Source organism: Rhinoderma darwinii, chromosome 8 (genome assembly GCF_050947455.1).
Source record: "Rhinoderma darwinii isolate aRhiDar2 chromosome 8, aRhiDar2.hap1, whole genome shotgun sequence".
NCBI lineage: Eukaryota > Metazoa > Chordata > Amphibia > Anura > Rhinodermatidae > Rhinoderma > Rhinoderma darwinii.
The window spans coordinates 82,233,212-82,255,356 of NC_134694.1; the positions used below are offsets into that span (position 1 = coordinate 82,233,212).

Genomic DNA, 22,145 nt, shown 5'->3' on the forward strand with positions numbered 1-22,145 from the left:
TTTCTAATTGCATATTTTTTTTAAAAATCGAATTGAACTATTTGAGATACAGCTGCTCTGTATACAGAGCAGCTGTATTTTGCGCTGAGACCTGAATCCGTCAAGTCAGCGGGACTGATGAGTTCACTGACAGCGGGTCCTGCGTTTCTCTGACACGCAGGATCGACCTGTTATCGATTACATCTAAGTTATCAACTTAGATGTGATTGATAACAGCTCGATCCTGCATGTCAGAGACAAGCAGGACCCTCTGACACGGACTCCGTCAGTGCCGCTGACCTGACGGACACAGGATTTAGAACTAGGTACAGCTGCTCTGTATACAGAATACAGAGCACCTGTATCTCAAAAAGTAAAAACTATTTTTAATAAAAAGTATCTAGAAAGTTGCAAAAAAACACACTGATCGATTTTTTTTTTTCCGTTTGTATGTTTTTGTAATAAAAATGTCTATTTCAAAGGTGCAAATAGCCTTTAAAGTTTCAATTCCACTAAGGGTTGAGAAATGTGCGGGTGTATTTCCAGCTGTGTATTTCATTTTTTTTTTTTTACTGTTTCTGTCTTCCAGAATATATTTGGGTTTGTGTGTAGGTGTAGTGTTCTCCTTTGGTTACTACATTATATGCAAAAAGCCACAACTCAAAAAAAGAAAGTATGCACACCCACGAAAATGCAGAATATAAAAAGCACAGTTACTTTATTATAATACACAAAGAATATGTACGTACACGTACACCCAAAAAAAAACACACATACAAATGTAAGAACACATTTAAAATAGACAATACTCAGAAAGGGTCATTGGGAATAATGCAACCATCTAGTAAAGAGGTCCCTAAGAATGAGGTTAGACCAGTCAACAATGTACATGAAGTCTCCAATGCAAAGCTCCCTAAACACAGCGATAAATACCATATAAAGTATAAACTGCCATATGAGGAGAAAAAACTCCTATGTGCAAACATAACTGATATATGTAGCAAATCAGTATATATAATTACATAGAGACAAAGTGCATGATTGCAAAAAATGCATAATACAAGATGAGCATATCAATGAATGTGCATACACATAGCAGGCAAGAAGAAGAGCAAAAATGACAATGCAAAAGCGGGTGGGAGGAAACAAATAAGTCTGGTCAGACCAACATCACAGAAAGTGCCCCGGGCGTATTGCTGATACACAGATCAGCTTCCTCCTTTGGTTACTGGTCCATGAACAGAAGGGACTGTGGTATAACTATTGAAGTAACATACAAATAGAAGACTTACGCCTCATTCACACGAGCGTGAATCACGTCCATGTGACGGCCGTTAATACAACGGCCGTCACAGGTACTCATGCATTTCAATGGGGCCGTTTACACGACCGTTGTTTCAACGGAGCGTGTGAACGCTCCGTTGGAAAATAGGACATGTCCTATTTTACTGCGTGTCACGCATATATCCATAGACTGTAGTCTGTGGGGGATCCGTGACAACGCGTCCCCCACGGGTCCACCTCGGATGTGGAAAACGTCAGTTTTTCACGTCCGAGGTGGGCTACGTTCGTGTGAAGGAGCCCTTACAGAAATGCAGAGAGGAAAGGAGGAGGGGAAGCATGAATTTTATTAATACACCTGCGATTAAAGAAAGTTCCCCACATGGTTCAAAAGAGCTGACAATATTTACCTAGGACCACAGTGACTAGCACAAGAAAATCAACATATGTAGTAAACTAAAATTTATACTGAGTAGACGAAAAATACTTAATAAATGTCAAATTTACTGTTAAGATTGGTTCCGTCAACCAATCGACAATGTTAGCGGTTGCTAGTATCCAGCCTTGTCTAAAAGTAGAGCTATACTATAAGTTATAGTGAAGTTGTCATTACCAGCACAAGTTTGGATAAAGTTTAGTAATTTCAACTTATAGTCTGGTAACGTTACACTGAGGCAGCTCACAGGATCAAGGCACTATATATTGGGAAGCCATGCACAAGTGGCAATAAGAACCGCGGCCATCTACGGACCAGGTAGTACATAAGGGACCACAGAGAAATGCGTGTCAAGGACAAAGAAGATGGAGAAGAAGAGAAAGAAGAGGAAGAGAAGGGGAAGATCGAGAGCCCACCAGCACCAAGCCCATGTCGACAACTAGAAAAAATAACAGCTCCACTCAGGAACAAGGGGAGAGAGCAAGACAAGTACGGATGTAGCCAACTTTAACATGATTCTGATAACTTGCTGCAGCGTGATATCACACAACAAAAGGCATTGAAAAGTCATTGAAAAAGTCAAGATAAGGGATCTAACCACTATTTATCTAATGCGTTAAAAGTCAAGGTAAAGACGGCTACATCTGTAAATGGGCTATTGCTGACATAACCAGCCCTAGGGGACCATACAGATTCAAGCTTGTCTACCTTGTCCAGGAGTATAGCTATCCGTTTCTCATTAGTCATGTACCAAGGCAGCCGTCTCTTAACTTTATCAAAGTCAAGAGATAATTTCTTCCATGAGATTGCAACTGTTTGACGTCCAAGAAGACAAAATAAATAAAAAATTGAGGATGGCGGGTTAATGATTTATTTTTTTATGGATCCCATGATCTGGATAAAGAATTTCATAGAATCTTTCGAAATAAAGAAAGAAAAACCAGGAGTCTGTGTGGCAGAGGAGCCAATTAATACACTGGTTATGCTGAATAAATAAACCTCTTGCTGTGCTATCTTCAGGAAGAGGAATTGACATCTGATCGGCTGCTCTTTGGCCACTCAAGTGTCACTGGCAGTGGACAGCAGAGCAGGAGAATGGATATAATAATTTTGTGTATTTGGGTGTTTTATTTTTTTTACTAAACATGGGGGACTACCATGGAAATACTGTATTTATGGACACAATTTCTGCCTTTATTGGTACATAGTGGATGTCTTTACAGGACCACTGTTATCTGGGTTCTCTGTCTGTCTTTATGGAGTCCACACACACACACGCACATAATATATATATATATATATATATATATATATATATACACACGTGCAAAAGTTTTAGGCAGTTGTGGAAAAATGCTGCAAAGTAATAATGCTTTAAAGAAATAGAAGGATTAATAGTCTTTCTTATCAATTAACAAAATACAAAGAGAATGTGTTATGGCAGGAAGGAGGTGAAGGGAACAAGTGAGCCCTAATCTACCCACCGCCCTGTCCCTGCCTACTTGCAACGACCCGCCCTAGGCGACGGGGTACAACTTGGCGGCGGTCCCTACGCTGACTAAGTGCAAGGGGATACAAACAGGGAACAAGCAAGGGAAGGGGCAGTAGCCCACGGAACACCGTGAGGAAACGGAGTGGTGAACGAGCCAGTCAGGATCAGGATGTAGTGGAGTATACAAACGCAGAGCACAGAGCAGGAAGCAAGCCAGGGGCAGAGCGAAGCAGGATAAGCGGAAACTGAAGCAAGGCAGAAGCAGGCTGGAGCAAGGCAGCAGTGGGGCCAGGAATCCAAGAAGAATAACAAGCAATGAGGAAGAGAAAACGGCAGGTATAAATGGACAGGGGGCGGAGCTAACTCCGACTGACCAGGCCGCGATAGGCTCTCCCACTCCTGAGCCTGCCACCCTGATTGGTGCGAGCCGGTGTCAGTCTAAGAGGTCTGGCCTCAGGTGTCGACTGATTAATCCTGGGAGTATCCACAGACGTAGTGCCTGGCAGATCCTTTACAGAATGAACAGAAGAGAAATCTTAATTAAAACCTGTTAAGGATCTGCCAGGCACAGCTTCTGTATCCACGCCCATAGGTAATCAGTCTGCACCTGCTTCTATGTCTGTGAGACTGACTCCATCTTCCATCACTCAGGATGGCAGGCTTAGGAGTGGGAGAGCCTATCACAGCCTGGCCAGACGGAGCTAGCTCCCGCCCTCTGTCTATTTATACCTGCCTTTCCTGTTCCTCCTTGCTTGTGATTCTTCTCTGTTGGTTTCCTGGCCCTGCTGCAGCTTCTTGAACTACTTGTCCCTGCTTTGTATTGACCCTGGCTTACGGACTACTCTTCTGCTCTGCGTTTGGTACCTCGTACACTCCTGGTTTGACTCGGCTTGTTCACTACTCTCCTGCTCTACGTTTGGCACCTCGTACTCTCCTGGTTTGACTCGGCTCGTTTACTACTCTTGTTGCTCACGGTGTTGCCGTAGGCAACTGCCCCATTTCCCTTTGTTCTGTGTTTCCTTGTCTGTTGTCTGTCGTACACTTATTGAGTGTAGGGACCGTCGCCCAGTTGTACCCCGTCGCCTAGGGCGGGTCGTTGCATGTAGGCAGGGACTGAGTGGCGGGTAGATTAGGGCTCACTTGTCTTTTTCCCTACCCCTGTCATTACAAAACCAATATTTGGTGTGACCAACATTTGCCTTGAAAACAGCGACAATTCTTCTGGGTACACTTGCACGAATTCATGGATTTTGTAGGATTATAGTCAGGTGTGTGATAAACCAATTATACCAAACAGGTGATAATGATCATCATTGTCATAAGTAGGCTGAAAAACAGTCATTAATTGTAACAGAAACAGCTGTGTAGGAGGCTTAAAATTGGATGAGTGACAGCCAAACTCTGCTACAAAGGTGAGGTTGTGGAAGACAGTTGCATGCCACATGTCCACCATGGCAAGGCTTAGCAAAGAAACAAGACACAAGGTAGTTATAATGCAAACAGCAAGGTCTCTCACAGGCAAAGATTTCAAAGCAGACTGGGGTTTCAAGATGTGCTGTTGTAGCTCTTTTGAAGAAGCACAAAGAAGCGGGCAACGTTGAGGATCATAGATGCAGTGGTCAGCCAAGGAAATGAGCTGCAGCAGATCAAAGACCCATCATGCTTACTTCCCTTCAAAATCAGAAGATGTCCAGCAGTGCCATCAGCACAGAACTGGCAGAAACCAGTGGGACTATTTACGAAAACATAGGAACTGGGGTGCAGAAAAATTGCAGCAGGTGCTTTGGATTGATAAGTCAAAATTTTAAATATTTGGTTGTAACAGAAGCAGTTTGTTCGCAGAAGGGTTGGAGAGTGGTACAATAATGAGTGTCTGCAGGGAACATGCATGGTGGAGGTTCCTTGCACGTTTGGGGCTGCATTTCCGAAAATGGAGTTGGGAATTTGGTCAGGATTAATGGTGTCCTCAATGCTGAGAAATACAGACAGATACTTATCCATCATGCAATACCATCAGGGAGGCATCTGATTGGCTCCAAATTTATTCTGCAGTAGGACAACAAACCTAAATATACAGTCAATGTCATTAAGAACTATCTTCAGCATAACGAAGGACAAGGAGCCCTGGCAGTGATGATATGCCCCCCACAGAGCCCTGATCTCAACATCATGGAGTCTGTCTGGGATTACATGAAGAGAAAGAAGGATTTGAGGATGCCTACATCCACAGAAGATCTGTGGTTAATTCTCCAAGCTGTTTGAAACAACCTCCCTGTCGAGTTCCTTTAAAAACTGTGTGCAAGTGTACCTAGAATAATTGATGCTGTTTTGCAGGCAAAGGGGGCAGACCAAATATTGATTTAATTTAGATTTCTCTTCTGTTCATTCACTTTGCAATTTGTTAATTGATAAAAAAAACTAACACCCCTATTTTTGATAGGATTCTTACTATGCAGTATTTTTCTACAACTGCCTAAAAATTCCCACAGACAAACGCTAAAATCTTGTAGAAATCCTTCCCAAAAGAGTGGAAGCTGATTTAGCAGCTTCATAGTAATGCCTTTGGATTTATAATGGGATGTCATAAAACCTACTGTAGGTGTAATGTATAGGTGTCCCAATACTTTTGTCCATATAGTGTATATAGATATAGGCACACACACAAAAGATGGTTTCAGAGATTTGACCATTGCGTTCAGCCTAAAATATATAGAGTGTCCGAAAATTTGCCAAGCTAAATTATTATTAGTCTCTGTATTGCATATCATCATTATTATTACAAGATCCTCCAACATATTTTTATTAAATATATTTACATCGCAATGTTTGTGGTTGGTTCGTCTTTCCTCCTCTTTCTTCATGCACTAGCTGACTCATTCCTCAGGAAGGAAAATCACATGTGAGGTGATTCATGGACAAGTTTGCTAGGATGAAGAGGAAGCATAAACCTCTCAGAGCCTCTTGTAATCCTACTGTTAATGATGGTGACCTTTACAAGTGCCATGTTTTGGTACTCAGAGCTGTAAATGAAACCCTCTTCCTTCACTAAATTAGGCAGGTGCTTCATGAGCCAGTTTTACCCTTTACACAATCCATATATGCTTTATATTCCTGTATCTAAATTTAGGCTATGTGTCCATGGAAATTTTGACGTAGAACAGAGAACAAGTTAATAGAATAAGAATAAAAATATTAGTTTATTCTATTGTTGCCATCTCAAAGCCAATACATTGAACAGACTTGAATTTGTCATTTAACTCTTTGGGGCTACATTGATTGTGAATTATGCAAAGACTTCCAGCAATCATCTTTTAATCAGCAGGCGAACACGACAGCAAGTCCCCTGTAGCGCCACCACATGTGAAATGAAGCATTACACAGTTTACATTGAAATCAAATGGATATATTGCACGGATATGCTAGTTCTTCCAAAGTAAAAGCCAAATTTTTTGACCACTCTTCACTCTGGCTGATAGATTAGGGTCCTGCAGAACAGGAGACCTTGATATATTCATTCCGGGTATTTAAAAACCAGAGAACCCTTTTAGGATAATGCAGTGGGCTTACCTGCAGTTCTATGCAAACCAGATAATAGAGATGAAACAATAATTTGCAGTGTCATGATGAGTTTAACTATAATATTGCAAAAGATATTTATAAATTGAAAAAAAAAGACATGTTTAGTTGCTATCTATTTCCACCAACTTTTTTTTTTATACCTAGCACCTGTTGCTAGGTCATAGAAAGTGAACCAGCAATCTCCCCTTACTTCCGCTGTCTCCTGGACTCCAGGGGTGGTTTCATTTTATTTCTACGGCTCCCCTACCCGAGATATGGCCTCCGTTTTTTTGGGTGACAAATATGGTAATGAACCACTTACTAGCCAACACCAACGATTCTCCTGAGGTGGAGCTACCTCACAGCCTCTGACGCCATCCTATTAGCGTGCAGCTGCTTCACACACAGTGCTAGCTCAGCGATCTGGTGTGAAAGATAAGAATCTCTTCTTTCATATGCCACCACTGTTCTAGTTGGTCTACAGCTCCTAATGTGGCTATTTGAAGTGATCCCTTCCCACCAGCCTCAGTCTCTGTGTGTGAAGCAGCTTCATGCAGATAGGACAGCGTCAGAGGCTGTGACGTAGCTCCACCCCAGGAGAATCGCTGCTGTTAACGCCCTCTTGGCTAGTAAGCAATTCATTACCATATTTGGCACCATAAAAAACAGAGGCCACATCTCAGGAACAGGGGGACGTAGAAATAAAATTAAAGCAACGCTGGAGTGCAGGAGACAGCGGTAGTACGGTGAGACAGCTGGTTCACTTTCTATGACCTAGTGACAGGTCCTCTTTAAGTTTTATTGGCTATACAGGTAAAGTTTCATGGAAATTTCATAGAAATGGAGTCATATTGAGACCGCTTAAGGAGATTTTCTTTCTAGAAATACAAGTATTTTGTTTTTAGAGCAAAAGATTGGAAGGAGCAAAATTTGTTAGTCGAGTCCAGGGAGGCACTGTAGATTGGTGCTGCCAGCTGAATTCAACAAGCCCCTTCTCTTCATGTAAGACTCACAGAGGAAGGTTTGGATTTTTCTGCAGATTGCTTATATCTTGAGGCCTTTAAAACTGCTTATTCTGATCAAAATACAAAGCTAAAGATACCGGAATAGTAATTTAGGTGGGATTAGAGAATGAGGATAATTGAAGAACTAAGTCACAGGTTGTCAACAAGTTCAGGAAGGAACTAAAGGATGAGAATCACAGGTAAGTATACAAGATAAGGAACTGGAGAAAGCTTGAACAAGTATACATAAGCTTTTGCAGCAAGCAGAACACAAAACTATCCTCTAGTTACAAAGGCACTATCATAGGGACAGTGTGGGAACATGTAGCAGAGGATGCCGCTTCACCAGAAGACGCAGAATGAGAGATTTTAGCACTAAACAGACTACAACGACCAAGAGTCCTTTCTGACAGGTGAAGTGAAATACTTTATGCATTCCTATAATGTATCCAAGTAACTGTAAGAAATAATACCAATACATATAGAACTTCTAAAACCACAGTGACTACAAGAAGATCAAATCCATGACAGATTAATTCACCTTCCTAGAATGCTGGAAAATGGTATTTCAGTATAATAAATGTGATTACTAATTAATTCTACCTAAAAAAGATAAACTTCTGTAGCAGTTCAATGCAAAGAATTATTTTTAATCCACATTATGAATTATGAAATATCAAGTTCTATATGTTCTGTAAAGACAAATAATACTTACTCTTGACATGTTCGACTCTGCAGCCATCCATGAGGAGCAGGAATAAAAGGCAAGAAAAAGTATATTTATCTTCCATCTTTGTTCACTTAGACAGTTCAGGCTGCAGAAATGTATAGAAAAATAAACTTTGTTTTTTAATTAATTCAGAGAACCCTGACTTATAAATAGTTTATAAAATGTACAACAAACAAGAACGTTATTTTATGGTTCGACCAATTGGAGGAAATTATGTTCCCGTTTCCAGGAACAGGTATAGGATTTTTTAAGAGGTAAATTAGGGTACATACTACATAAATGAGAATGGGCTTTTAACATGGCAGATCCTTTATTCTGCCAGGAGCATCTTGTCTCCCTCTCTCTCTGTTAAAATAAACATCCACACTCAGTTATGCCAAGCATGCATGTTTATGGGTAAGTCAAGGGAGATAGTGTTTGCCCAATAGATGTCGTATGTAGAAAACCAGTAACCATTGTCCAATAACAATATAAGACTCGGTGGTTAAAGACCCTTTTACATGGGCCAATGATCAGGCAAATGAGTGTTCATATAAACGCTTGTTCCCGATCATTGCCCTGTGACAATGACAATGATCAGTCGATGAACAAGCAAATGCTCCTTCATCGGCTAATCTGCTCATTCATTCAGCAATAAATATTATCGTTGTTGGCAGCACATCTCCCTGTGTATCGGCCGTGTAATTAGACCTTAACTTTCTCTAAACATATAGTTGAGATAACGCATTTAAGTTAAACAACAGGTAAGGCCTCATGCACACGACCGTAGCCATGTGCTCGGTCGTGATTTTCAGGTCGGCCGCCCGCCCGCAAATCGCGGGCAGTGCACATGGCCGCGGCCATTATTTTCAATGAGCCCGGACCGCAGAACACGGCCGTAATAAGACTTGCCCTTTCTTTCTGCGGTGTGGGCTCCTGGGACATGCACGGACTGTGAAAACCACGGTCGTGTGTATTGCCCCATAGGAATGAATGGGGCCGTAATTCTCCCGTGGATTTTCGGGGGAATTGCGGCCGCAAAAGCATGTTCGTGTGCATGAGGCCTAAATGTTAAGATATCTATTTAGCTTATAAAATATTTGCATTTTACAGTATTTTTGGTAAGTGGTGCCAAAAAAGGTGTATTTATGCTTTTATTATCCTGTCCTCCTCTATCAAGTTTGGGTTTGTCCCTCTGCGGATGCGGTATTGTGGTGGCGGGCGCCGCCATCTAGTGCTACAGCCAATAGAGTAGGGACCCACTTAAAGGAGGTCGCCGTGAAGTGGCAAGTGGGCTTATACAATTTGATCAAAATGTTAACATAGAACCTCATGTTCATGTTTACTGATTAATATTGTGGATGAGTGGTACTTAGTTTCTCCTCTTCACTTTTAGTAATATCATACAGTCTTTCCCTTTTTTGCAATTTCTGGTACCAGCGCTCCACGCTATTGACCCAGCTGATTTTAATTTACGAATGACCTCATAAGTGTTTCTGCTCTTGTGCTCTCAGTTCCCCACTGGGGGCACATCTAAAGGTGAGTTCATTCCATCTTTTCCCTTGTTGTAGTGCCATGTGGTGGTGTCTGTTGGTATGGTGCTGCACTTGTGGGGGGATGTGGCCCAGAGCCAAGGTTGCCAGGCAGCAGGGGTGCTCCTGGGCCTCTGCGGGTGCGGTACTGTGGTGGCGGGCGCCGCCATATGGTGCTACAACCAATGGAGTAGGGACCCACTTAAAGGAGGTCACCGTGAAGTTGCAAGTGGGCTTATACAGTTTTATCAAAATGTTAACAAAGAACCTCATGTTCATATTTACTAATTAATATTGTGGATGTGCAGTCCTTAGTTTCTCCTCTTCAATTTCAGTAATATTATGCTTTTATTACCCTGTCCTCCTCTATCAAGTTTTATGTGAAAATTGAGTTTTATGTGAAAATGTAGCAAAATAACAGTTGTACAGAAATACAAAATATAGTTCATTTTTTTAAATTATATAGACATAGCAAAACTTGGTACACACATATAAACATAAAGTTTATATCATTAGAAATATACACATTGATGGCAGCAATAAACAATGGCAGCAATAAACAATCATTTTTTTTATAGGTAAGACTCAGCAAAGAGAAACCACCCATCTATTCATGTACCATCATACATACATACAATGCTCGGAGATGCTAGTTCTCATTAAGGAGACAGAGCTGATATGGAGTCTTACAGGCAATGCTCCATTGGAAAAAAAATATGCAATCTAGTTTTACTGCCGGGGAAGGAAAACAATCTCTCTAGTGCAACACATTGGAAGTAGCTTCCCTGTAAGTCAATGGAAGAGCCCTGAAACATGACTAGGGATTTGAGGCGTAAAATGCCCGAATTAAGTCTGAAAATATGCCGTGTGAACATACCCTTAGATGTGATAGTTTACAGAGACACGCAGTACCTGCTGTCACTGAACACGTCAGGTCCATGGGAGTGACAGATTCAGTGAATAGCGCGAGACACAGCTGCGCTGTATATAGAATAGAGCAGCTGTGTCTTAAAAAGTTAAAATAAGTTTTAATAAAATGTATTTACAAAGTTTATTAACACACACTAATACACGTTTTTATTTAAAAAACCAACAAAAACACTTTCAAATATTTACATAGCCTTTAACATCACAAAAACCGAGCGCCGGGTGCTTCATAGCATGGGTTTCCAAGGTCAAGCAGTCAGATGGAGTGGTGTAAAGCACGCCGCCACGGGACTATGGAGCCGTGTAAATGTGTTCTGTGGAGTGACGTAGCACGCTTCTCTATCTAGCAGTCTGATGGACAAGTATGGGTTTGGTGAATGCCAGGAGAATGTTACCTGTCAAACTGCATTGTGCCAACTGTAGAGTTTCGTGGAGGAAGGATAATGCTATGCGGTTGTTTTTCAGTGGTTGTCCTCGGCCCATTAGTTCCAATGCAGTGAAATCTTAATGCTTCAGCATATCAAGACATTTGTATGCTTCCAACTTTGTGGGAACGGTTTGGGGAAAGTTTTTTTTCTGTTCCAGCATGACTGTGCCCCGATGCACAAAGCAAGGTCCATAAAGGCATCGTTTGGTGAGTTTGATGAAGAGGAACTTGACTCGACCACACGGAGCACTGACCTCAAGCCCATCAAACACCATTGGGATGAACAAGAACGGAGATTGCGAGCCAGGTCCTCTCATCAAACATCAGTGTCCGACCTCACAAATGTTCTTCCGGATAAATGGGCAAAAATTGCCACAGACACACTACAAAATCTTGTACAAAGCCTTCCCCGAAGAGTGGAAGTGGTTTTAGCAGCAAAGGGGGCACCAACTCCATGAATGCCTATGGATTTAGCATGGGATGTCATAAAAGCTCCTGTAGGTGTCCCAACACTTTTGTCTCTATAGTGTATGAGAGTGATAAACTCAGTACAGTGCTGCAGAATATTTTTCCACTATAAGCAATAGAAAACAAATAAATAAATTGGGTCTTACTGTGCCTCCAATTTTATACGGGGACATACCGAGTTGTTTTTTTCTATCCAATTCATATAGAATTTGACAGAAAAAACCTAAGTATGCCTCTGTTTTAAAAAAAAAATTGTAGTAAGCACCCTCATACTCCATATTATAAAGCTATTCTCTACTACAAACATTGATTTCTGTAGTACAGAGCTGCAGAGCCTGCCTGCGTGCGCCTCTGTACTGGAGCCCCAGGGAATCTGTGTGCCTCTGTACAGGCTCCGTGAATTTAGCTATGTCTTGTGCATGCCACTTTGTTTAACGGGCAATAATCATGTTTATTCTTGCTAAGGGCCTGTTCACATCAGCGTTGGCTTTCCGTTCCGGGGATCCGTCGGAGGTTTCCGTCAGTTGAACCCCGCAACGGAAAGTCAAACTGAAACCTCAGCTTCCGTTTCCGTCACCATTGATATCAATGGTGACTGAAACGGAAGCTGTGGTTTCAGTTTGACTTTCCGTTGCGGGGTTCTCCCGACGGAAACCTCCGACGGAACCCCGGAACGGAAAGCCAATGCTGATGTGAACAGGCCCTTAGATATATGAGTAAGTTGCTGATTCCCAGCATGTAACATCCTTACATCATTTTACGTTTGGCTGCCAAACTGCTAAGCTAAAGATAAAAATTATTTAAGATTTTATAGAAAAGAATCAATTCTCTCTCCAAGAAAGAAATCCCATTAATGAGCTCCAAATGATTTATTATGCATTTATCATTACAGATTAAGAAATAGGATGGGACACTTCAAAGGGCTTATATTTTCCATCTGACCTCTTTCTTTTACATCTTTTTATATGTATACATTTGCCAAGAGCTATCTGAACTTTTGTTGATCAAAATGGTCTATAGTGTAGGAGACTGGAGACCTCAGCAAAATACTATATACTTCTAATATCTGTATCATATGTAAATTCTAACCAAGTCCAAAAAGCTGATAACTACTTGTACAAGCAGGAAAATGTGGAGCATTCTTAGTGCAAGAAGTATCTGTGAAGGATGGTTTATTTGCTTGTATCTTCAGGGGAAGATTTTATCCCAAGTATTGAACTGGTGTTTGTACAATAAGATATCAGCAGTTCTCCAGATGTTATCCCAAAGTTAGTCTGTTTAATAACTGTATTCAAGAAGTGTTGTGGGAATATTAAATACTAAGGTCAAGTTCTATCTAAAGTTCTAGACCAGCGTGCCTTAGCATTGGACTATTGGAGGCATGCGTCAGATAAAAGGTACAGAAGCGGAATATTCCCATTTGAAAACATTTTTTTTTTTTTTGTTGTTGTTGTGAAAGGAAAATTTTAGAGCAGAAAATTCTGTGCAATATATGTATATATATATATATATATATATATATATATATAAAGAGAAGAAAAATCAGTGTGCATGTATCACTTCTAGTTACTGCTCAATGTGAACGTTTAATGTAAAGATGTTATTTGTTAATGTTTTTCTTCAATTTAATTATCTGATTAAGATCAATTAATGATTATGCGATGTAAAAGATTGTTCTCCACAGGAAGTGTCCAACTGGGAGCAGAAGGCGTGGAAACGAGATTCTAACAGAATGTGGAAGGATAAAGGAAGGTAAATTGGCAGCACCCAAGGCACTCTTGATGGCACTTGCATTGATGGTGTGACCTCACATATGCCTCCAAGACTGCAAGGATCGATTTGGTAAGATCTAATTGGTATGTCCCAGGTTTTTACAGCTGTTGCTGCTAAATTCTGTTAGAGCTGTTTGATTTGCCTACAGAACAGTCCTGGCAGACCGCTGCCAACTTTATCATACCCGCCTCCCACAAAGAGAAGGCCTTCCCATGCAATACAAGTCAGAGTAAGAAAAATTGGTTTGCGACATTTGTCAGATAAACATGTGGAATCTGTGTATATTTTTGTGAGTTGGAGCTGTTCCAGGCAATCAGCTCAGATCAAGGTACAAATTCTGCTGACAAGTGTAACACCAAGTGCAAATACAATGTACCCAGAAACTACACATTTTCTAGGTGCCCCGTCCATTGTAACAGAGAAGTTTTTCTTATATAAAGGTGTGTGTTTGATTTAGTTTAACCTGTTAACGCCGAATGACGGATATATCCGTCCTCTGCAGCTGCTAGTTCGCGCAGGAGGACGGATATATCCGTCCTGTGATCGTGTGGGTACTGATCAGCGGCAGGGGCACGGCTGTTATACACAGCCTGGCTCCTGCTGCAACTGCCGGAATCGAAGCGCACTCCGATTCCGGCAGTTTAACCCATTAAATGCCGCTGTCAATAGCGACAGCGACATTTAATGTGTTTGACAGAGGGAGGGAGCTCCCTCTGTCACCCCATCGGCGCTCCCGCAAAGAAATCGTGGGTCGCCGTCGGGTTTCCATGGCAGCCGGGGGCCTAACAAAGACCCCCAGATCTGCCTTCAGCAAATGCCTGTTAGGCATACCAAAGCATCATATATGCGATCAGCAGATTGCATAGTGAAGTCCCGTGGTGGAACTAAAAAAACTAAATGTAAAGCAGTTAAATAATGTTTGTGAAAAAAATAAAGTCAAAATCAAATAAAACTACTTTTTTTGCCCAAAAAGTGGTTTTATTTAGTAAAAGTGTCAAAACAAATAACACATACACATACATGGTATCCCCGCGATCGTAACAACTTGAACAATAAAATGAACACATTAATTAAACCGCCGGATGAACGGCATCCAAAAAAAACGCAAAAAACAACGGCAAAATTCTCTCTTTTCTCCCATTCCCCCCATAAAAAATTAAATAAAAGTTAATCTATAAGTCCTATGTACCCCAAAATAGTACTAATGAAAACTATACATTGGCCCGCAAAAATCAAGCCCACATACAGCCATATTGACAGAAAAATAAAAAAATTACGTCTCTTGGAATGCGGCGATGCAAAAACAAGTATTTTTTTTCTAAAAGGCTTTTTATTGTGCAAAGGTAGGAAAACATATAAAACCTTTACATATTTGATATCCCCGTAATCGTGCCGAACCATAGAATAAAGGTAACATGTTATTTACGCTGCATAGTAAACGGCGTAAATATATAACGTGAAAATTAATGCTAGAATAGCTGCTTATTTTCAATTCTCTCCTAAAATAAAGTTAATAAAAGTTAATCAATATATTATAAGCATCTAAAAATGGTACAATTACAAAATACAACTCATCCCGCAAAAAACAGCCCTTATACGGCTATGTCGACGGAATAAGAAAAAAGTTACGACTCTTGGAATGCGACCGTGAAAAAACAAAAAATAATCCTTGGTCATTAACGTGCAAAATGGCCTGGTCATTAAGGGGTTAAGGGCCTGACATTGTTATTGTATGTACTTAGAACAATTTTTATATTACGTAGATGATATCACCAGATTAGCATTTATTTTAACAATTGACAAGGGTTGGGGGTCCCCAGCAAGTGCCAGTAAACATGAATTAAAAGACTTTTAACATGATGAACTCCATCACTGAGATGCGGCAGGTGCAGCCCGAGCCAATACAACGCGTTTGTCATGAACTGACGACAGTGTCACAATTCTAAGCAGCCGCCCAGACAAGCAACTTTCCGGACGAAGAGGACAGATGCGGAGGGTTTGTGGTAGTCATAATAAAACTCCACTAATCCGTCTATGTGGGATCTCACCCCATGCTCACAGTACAGCCCGGTGATGTATACTAAAAGAGATGGTGTCTGACAGATGAGAAGGAACAAGCCAAGTCCTGACGACATCAGCAAAGGTCAAAGTAAAGTGAACCCGTTAGCAGCATCCAAGTGTTTTAATAAGTAAGTGACCAGGAGGGGGTAATAATAAATCCCCCACTGGACACCACTGTATAGTCTGAAACCATAAATTGTGTGGGTTACCCTGAGGGTGACAGTCAGTGAAGAGAAGAAGATAGAAGAGGATAGCCCTTCGTACCGGAAACGAACCATGTACAGGACTTGTCAATGCACTGGTGGGACCCTATACCCAAACCGGACATTGGGGATGGCATCATATTAGTTGTGGCCCTATTGATATATTGTTTGAGGTTTATAATCATAATATATAACTTCTGTAATTTAATATGAGAAAAAGGGGGGTTTGTGAAGGATGGTTTATTTGCTTATATTCTCTGTATGAAATTACATTGTGAATTATCAAGCAGGATGCTGAATTACTAAGATATGTATTATGTGAAAGTGATTATAATAATGTTTAAATTATTTAATTTCGTGCAGCAGCCATCTTGTCTAGAGTTCCCATCTTGGTTCTTTTGTAGTGAATAAGAAAGTCATTGTTCCTTTAACACAAGTCAGTTATCTTTGACCCTGGTTCCCATACGAAGCTTGCAGTGAAGACACAGGGAGTGAGATGGGAGGGTGGCAAATATGCTTGTGGGAATGCCTCCCCCATCTTACAGGAACATTCTAGCCAAGAGAGATAAGGCCACCTGCAAACCTGATGTGTGAAGAATTATAATGATGTATCTGGAATGTATCGTATGTCAGTAATTGGCTGAATAACAAATATTGTCACATTGCCGCTGATTGGTTAACCTCAAGCCTACACCCCTTCTGAATGATAGTATTGTAATTGAGTTTGGAAATAAACCCCCAGAGGAGTATTTTGAGCATATCAGCAGCGCCTGTGTGTTTTTTCTCCTCTCTCGATATATATCGGTATGAAATATCCTGATTAGGATGCTGGATAAAGTTCCTGACGTGAGTGTCTGTTGGAACACTCATCTAAATTTCAGTCTAATATATTTTGAGCCATTGACTTCCACGACATATCATAAATGGTATAATTTAAGCATACAGTGAATACAATAGTGAAAAGCCAGTAAATGTGTAAAAGATTTGCCAGACACAGTTTCTGTGTCGACGCCGATGGGCAATCAGTCTGCACCTGCTCCTATGTCTGTGAGACTGACTCCATCTTCCACCACTCAGGATGGCAGGCTTAGGAGTGGGAGAGCCTATCACAGCCTGGCCAGACGGAGCTAGCTCCCGCCCACTGTCTATTTATACCTGCCTTTCCGGTTCCTCCTTTGCCTGTGATTCTTCTATGCTTGTTTCCTGGCTTGCTGCTGCTTCTTGTACTACTCATCATCTGCTTGTTATTGACCTTGGCTTTCTGACCACTCACCTGCTCAGCGTTTTGTACCTCGTTCTCTCCTGGTTTGACTCGGCTCGTTCACTACTTTTGTTGCTCACGGTGTCTCCGTGGGCAGCTGCCCCGTTTTCCCTAGCTTCTGTGTACCCTTGTCTGTTTGTCTGTCTTGCACTTACTGAGCATAGGGACCGTCGCCCAGTTGTACCCCGTCGCTTAGGACGGGTCGTTGCAAGTAGGCAGGGACTGAGTGGCGGGTAGATTAGGTCTCCCTACCCTGTCATTACAAAATGGGTGGAAGTCAGAGAAACTGAATAGACAATCAAACATAATATACAAGGGCTATAATTAAAGGGATTGTCTGAAATAAGCAGCATAACTCTTGTCCAAAGGATGTGTTTGGTATTGCAGCTCAACCGATTCACTTGCGTTTCTGAGTGTTTTTTCAGTGTTTTTTGCCCACGGTCCTTGCATTAGCTTCAATGGCCATGGGCGATAAACGCTACAAAAAACGCAGTGAAAACTGCGAAAAAAAAAGAAGTTCAGGAAGTTCAAAATCTGCCTCAAAATTCCTGAAGGAATACTGAGGCAGATTTTTTTTCTGCCTGCAAAAAATTCAGCAAGTATTATTATAATAATAATAATAATTATTATTATTATTTATAATTATAATAGTGATTTCTGGATCATCATAGTGTGATGCTGTGCAATTTGAGTCTGAAAAGTGTTTCCAAGAAAAACCCTTTTTTTAAGTTGTCCAGCAGGTGGTCATTAAATACACTATATGGACAAAAATATATGACAACCTGACCACCACACCTATATGCATTAGAGTTCCTCCACAACAAACTCGTCAAATAATGCCTTTAAGGACCTCACTTTGTGCACGGGGCACAGTCATGCTGGAACAGAAAAGGTCCTTCTCCAAACTTTTACCACAAAATTTGAAGCATACAATTGTCCAACATGTCTTTGTATGCTGTAGCATTAACATTACCCTGCCCTGGATATAAGGGGCCTAAACCTAACCCTTAAAAACAGCCTCAGACGAATATATTTTCTTCACCTAGATTTTACAGTAGGCACTATGCATTCTGGCAAATCCAGATCCAGACATCAGGCTGCCAGATAGTGAGACTTCATTCATCACTCTAGAGAACACCTTTACATTGCTCCAGATTCCCGTGGCGGCATGCCTTATACCACTCCAGCAGATGCTTAGGTTTGGATATGGTGATCTTAGGCTTGTGTGCAGCTGCTCGATCATGGGAAATCATTTTATGAAGTGCCAAATGCACAGTTGTTGTGGTGACGTCACTTCCAGAGACAGTTTGGAATGTCATAGAGCATGCTGATAGGTTTGTTATGTCCAGGTGGCTACTGTAAAGCTAATCTCTAAACTTGCTTTACAATAGCCACAGATCAATGAAGCAACCCAGGCAAGATACTGCCCTCATAATCATGTATTGAAAATAGAACATAAATTATATATATATAATCAGAAAATAAAAACTGATTAAAAAAAAACCATGTTTAAAGAGACTCTGTCACCACATTATAAGTGCCCTATCTCCTACATAAGGAGATCGGCGCTATAATGTAGGTGACAGTAATGCTTTTTATTTTAAAAAAACGATCTACGTTAGGAGTGATTTTGGTTTATGCTAATGTATGGCTTAATGCCCAAGTGGGCGTATTTTTACTTTCGACCAAGTGGGCGTTGTACAGAGGAGTGTATGACTCTGACCAATCAGCATCATGCACTCCTCTCCATTCATTTACACTGCACTAGCGATATAGTTATATCACTATGTGCAGCTACATACACAAACCCTAACATTACTACAGTGTCCTGATAATGAATACACATGACCATCCAGCCTGGACGTCATGTGTATTCAGAATCCTGATACTTCTGACTCTTTTCTTTGAGATTTCCAGCAATGGAAACGAAATCTCGCGAGATTACGGAGCTAAACGAGTGTAAATGAATGGAGAGGAGTGCATGATGCTGATTGGTCAGCGTCATACACTCCTCTGTACAACGCCCACTTGGTCGAAAGTAAAAATACGCCCACTTGGGCATTAAGCAACTCATTAGCATAAACCAAAATCGCTCCTAACGTTGTGAAAATAGATAGTTTTTCTAAATAAAAAGCATTACTGTCACCTACATTATAGCGCCGATCTCCGTATGTAGGAGATAGGGCACTTATAATGTGGTGACAGAGCCTCTTTAAGCTCATGACAAATTATATTTATTGGCCTGAAAGTAATGTGACGAAACAGCTGCTTAAAGAGGCTCTGTCACCAGATTTTGCAACCCCTATCTGCTATTGCAGCAGATCGGCGCTGCAATGTAGATTACAGTAACGTTTTTATTTTTAAAAAACGAGCATTTTTGGCCAAGTTATGACCATTTTTGTAGTTATGCAAATGAGGCTTGCAAAAGTCCAAGTGGGTGTGTTTAAAAGTAAAAGTCCAAGTGGGCGTGTATTATGTGCGTACATCGGGGCGTTTTTAATACTTTCACTAGCTGGGCGCTCTGATGAGAAGTAACATCCTCTTCTCTTCAGAACGCCCAGCTTCTGGCAGTGCAGACCTGTGACGTCACTCACAGGTCCTGCATCGTGACGGCCACATCGGCACCAGAGGCTACAGTTGATTCTGCAGCAGCCTCGGCGTTAGCAGGTAAGTCGATCTTACCTGCAAACGCTGATGCTGCTGCAGAATCAACTGCAGCCTCTGGTGCTGATGTGGCCGTCACGATGCAGGACCTGTGAGTGACGTCACAGATCTGCACTGTCACAAGCTGGGCGTTCTGAAGAGAAGTGGATGATACTTCTCATCAGAGCGCCCAGCTAGTGAAAGTATTAAAAACGCCCCGATGTACGCACATAATACACGCCCACTTGGACTTTTACTTTTAAACACGCCCACTTGGACTTTTGCAAGCCTCATTTGCATAACTACAAAAATGGTCATAACTTGGCCAAAAATGCTCGTTTTTTTAAAATAAAAACGTTACTGTAATCTACATTGCAGCGCCGATCTGCTGCAATAGCAGATAGGGGTTGCAAAATCTGGTGACAGAGCCTCTTTAATCTGGTGATCTCACTGTGTTGGCCAAAGAAAGGTTGGCACTCAGGATAAGTCCAAGGGTCCATCATATGATCACTTCACAAATGTGAAATGGCACTTCGTAGTCTTGGCTTTCCTGACTCGTATGGTTTGATAAGTATAGATGGATTGATGTTTAGCAAAAACTGTCCTAATCAGTCTGTAAGTGAATGGAGTTGTGTTGCAGTTCCCTACACATCCAGTGGCCAGGAGAGAAGGAGGCAGTTCTGCGGCCCCTTCATTATCAGTATCAATGGAGGTCAGGAGAAAGTGACGGCGTATCCTGGCAATATGCCATCCCTTTCTGTGTTTAGGATAACTCTTTAAAAGCAACCTATCCCGCCAAAATTGCAGACCAATCTTCAGCCTGCATAATATAGTGCAGGGGGAATTGAGCAGATTCATATATAGTTTTATAGCAAAGGATTCAGTATAACTTGTAATTTATTCATTTAATCCTCTGCTCATTCTAGGCATAGGAGTCCAGTGGGTCGTCCTAATCACTGATTGACAGTTCACACTTGTAGAGGGAAGGCTATCAATAATTTAGTAGAACCCACCCACTGGACTCCTAATCCCAGAATCAGGAGAGGTTTAAATGAATTACAAGTTATACTGAATCTTCTCACAAAGCTATATATCAATCTGATCAGCTCCTCCTTCTCTATAACATGCTGCCCACAAATAGGACAGAATGATCAACATGACAGGCCCCTTTAACAAGTCGAAAAATCCTTTCAATATACAGAAAGTTGAGACAAATTCCATCAATGCGCTTGGTTGGTTAACTGTTGTGGCCAGTGGACATTTAAAAGATTTCTGCTTCTACGGTGTGTTATTAAATGCTAAAAGCACTGGGATGATAAAATAATATTGTACAATATTACACAAAAATGTTAATACTGTATCTTTAATTATGATGATTTTGATAATTCCTGGATTCAGTTATTTAATCTTAATGGAACTGTAGAACCAGAAAAATAAATTTTATTTAAATCAGGATTTTATAATAATATACAGTACTTATTTTAGGTAGTTGTGGAAAAAATGCTGCAAAGTGTTAGTTTTTTTTTATCAATTAATAAAATGCAAAGTGAATGAACAGAAGAGAACTCTAAATCAAATCTGTATTTGGTGTGACCACTCTTTGACTTCAAAACAGCATAAATTCTTCTAGGTACACTTGCACAAAGTCATGGATTTTGTAGGATTATGGTCAGGTGTATAATTAACCAATTGTTAACCAATTGTTTCAAACAGGTGACAATGATCATCATTTTCATATGTAGGTTGAAACACAGTCATTAACTGTAACAGAAACAGCTGTGTAGGAGGCTTAAAACTGGGTGAAGAACAGCCAAACTCTGCTGCAAAGATGAGGTTGTGGGAGACAGTTCGGGTATCTTCACACGCAAACTCAAAAACGTCTGAAAATACGGAGCTGTTTTCAAGGGAAAACAGCTCCTGATTTTTAGACGTTTTTTAAGCCACTTGCGATTTTCGCTGTGTTTTTACGGCCATTTTTGGAGCCGTTTTCTATATAGTCTATGAAAAACGTCTCCAAAAAGTCCCAAGAAGTGACCTGCACTTCTTTATCACGGACGTTTTTTTACGCGGACGTCTTTCAAAACGGCCACGTAAAACAACTGCCCGTCAGAACAGAACGCCGTTTTTACCATTGATTTCCATTGATGTTTGTTCTGCTTCCGATTTTTCGGCCGTTGCCGTTTAGGGCCGAAAAAAAGCCATGTGAACATACCCTTACATGTAACAGGTCCACCATGGCAAGACTAAACACAGCAACAAGACACAAGGTAGTTATACTGCATCACTGAAGTCCATCCCAGGCAAAGATTTCAAAGCAGACTGGGGTTTCAAGATGTGCTGTTCAAGCTCTTTTGAAAAAGCACAAAGAAACAGGCAATGTTGGGGATAATA

At 41.0% G+C, this 22,145-nt stretch overlaps 1 protein-coding gene across 1 annotated transcript in view; it reads right to left on the minus strand.

Annotated features, from left to right (window-relative positions):
- CHRDL1 (chordin like 1) overlaps positions 1 to 22,145 on the minus strand; it is a 65,275-nt gene that overhangs the window by 36,973 nt on the left and 6,157 nt on the right. Inside the window, exon 2 of the mRNA XM_075835820.1 lies at positions 8,466 to 8,565. Within this exon, the coding sequence (XP_075691935.1) occupies positions 8,466 to 8,541 (76 nt within the window). The 5' untranslated portion in view covers positions 8,542 to 8,565. The remainder of the gene's footprint in view (positions 1 to 8,465; positions 8,566 to 22,145) is intronic.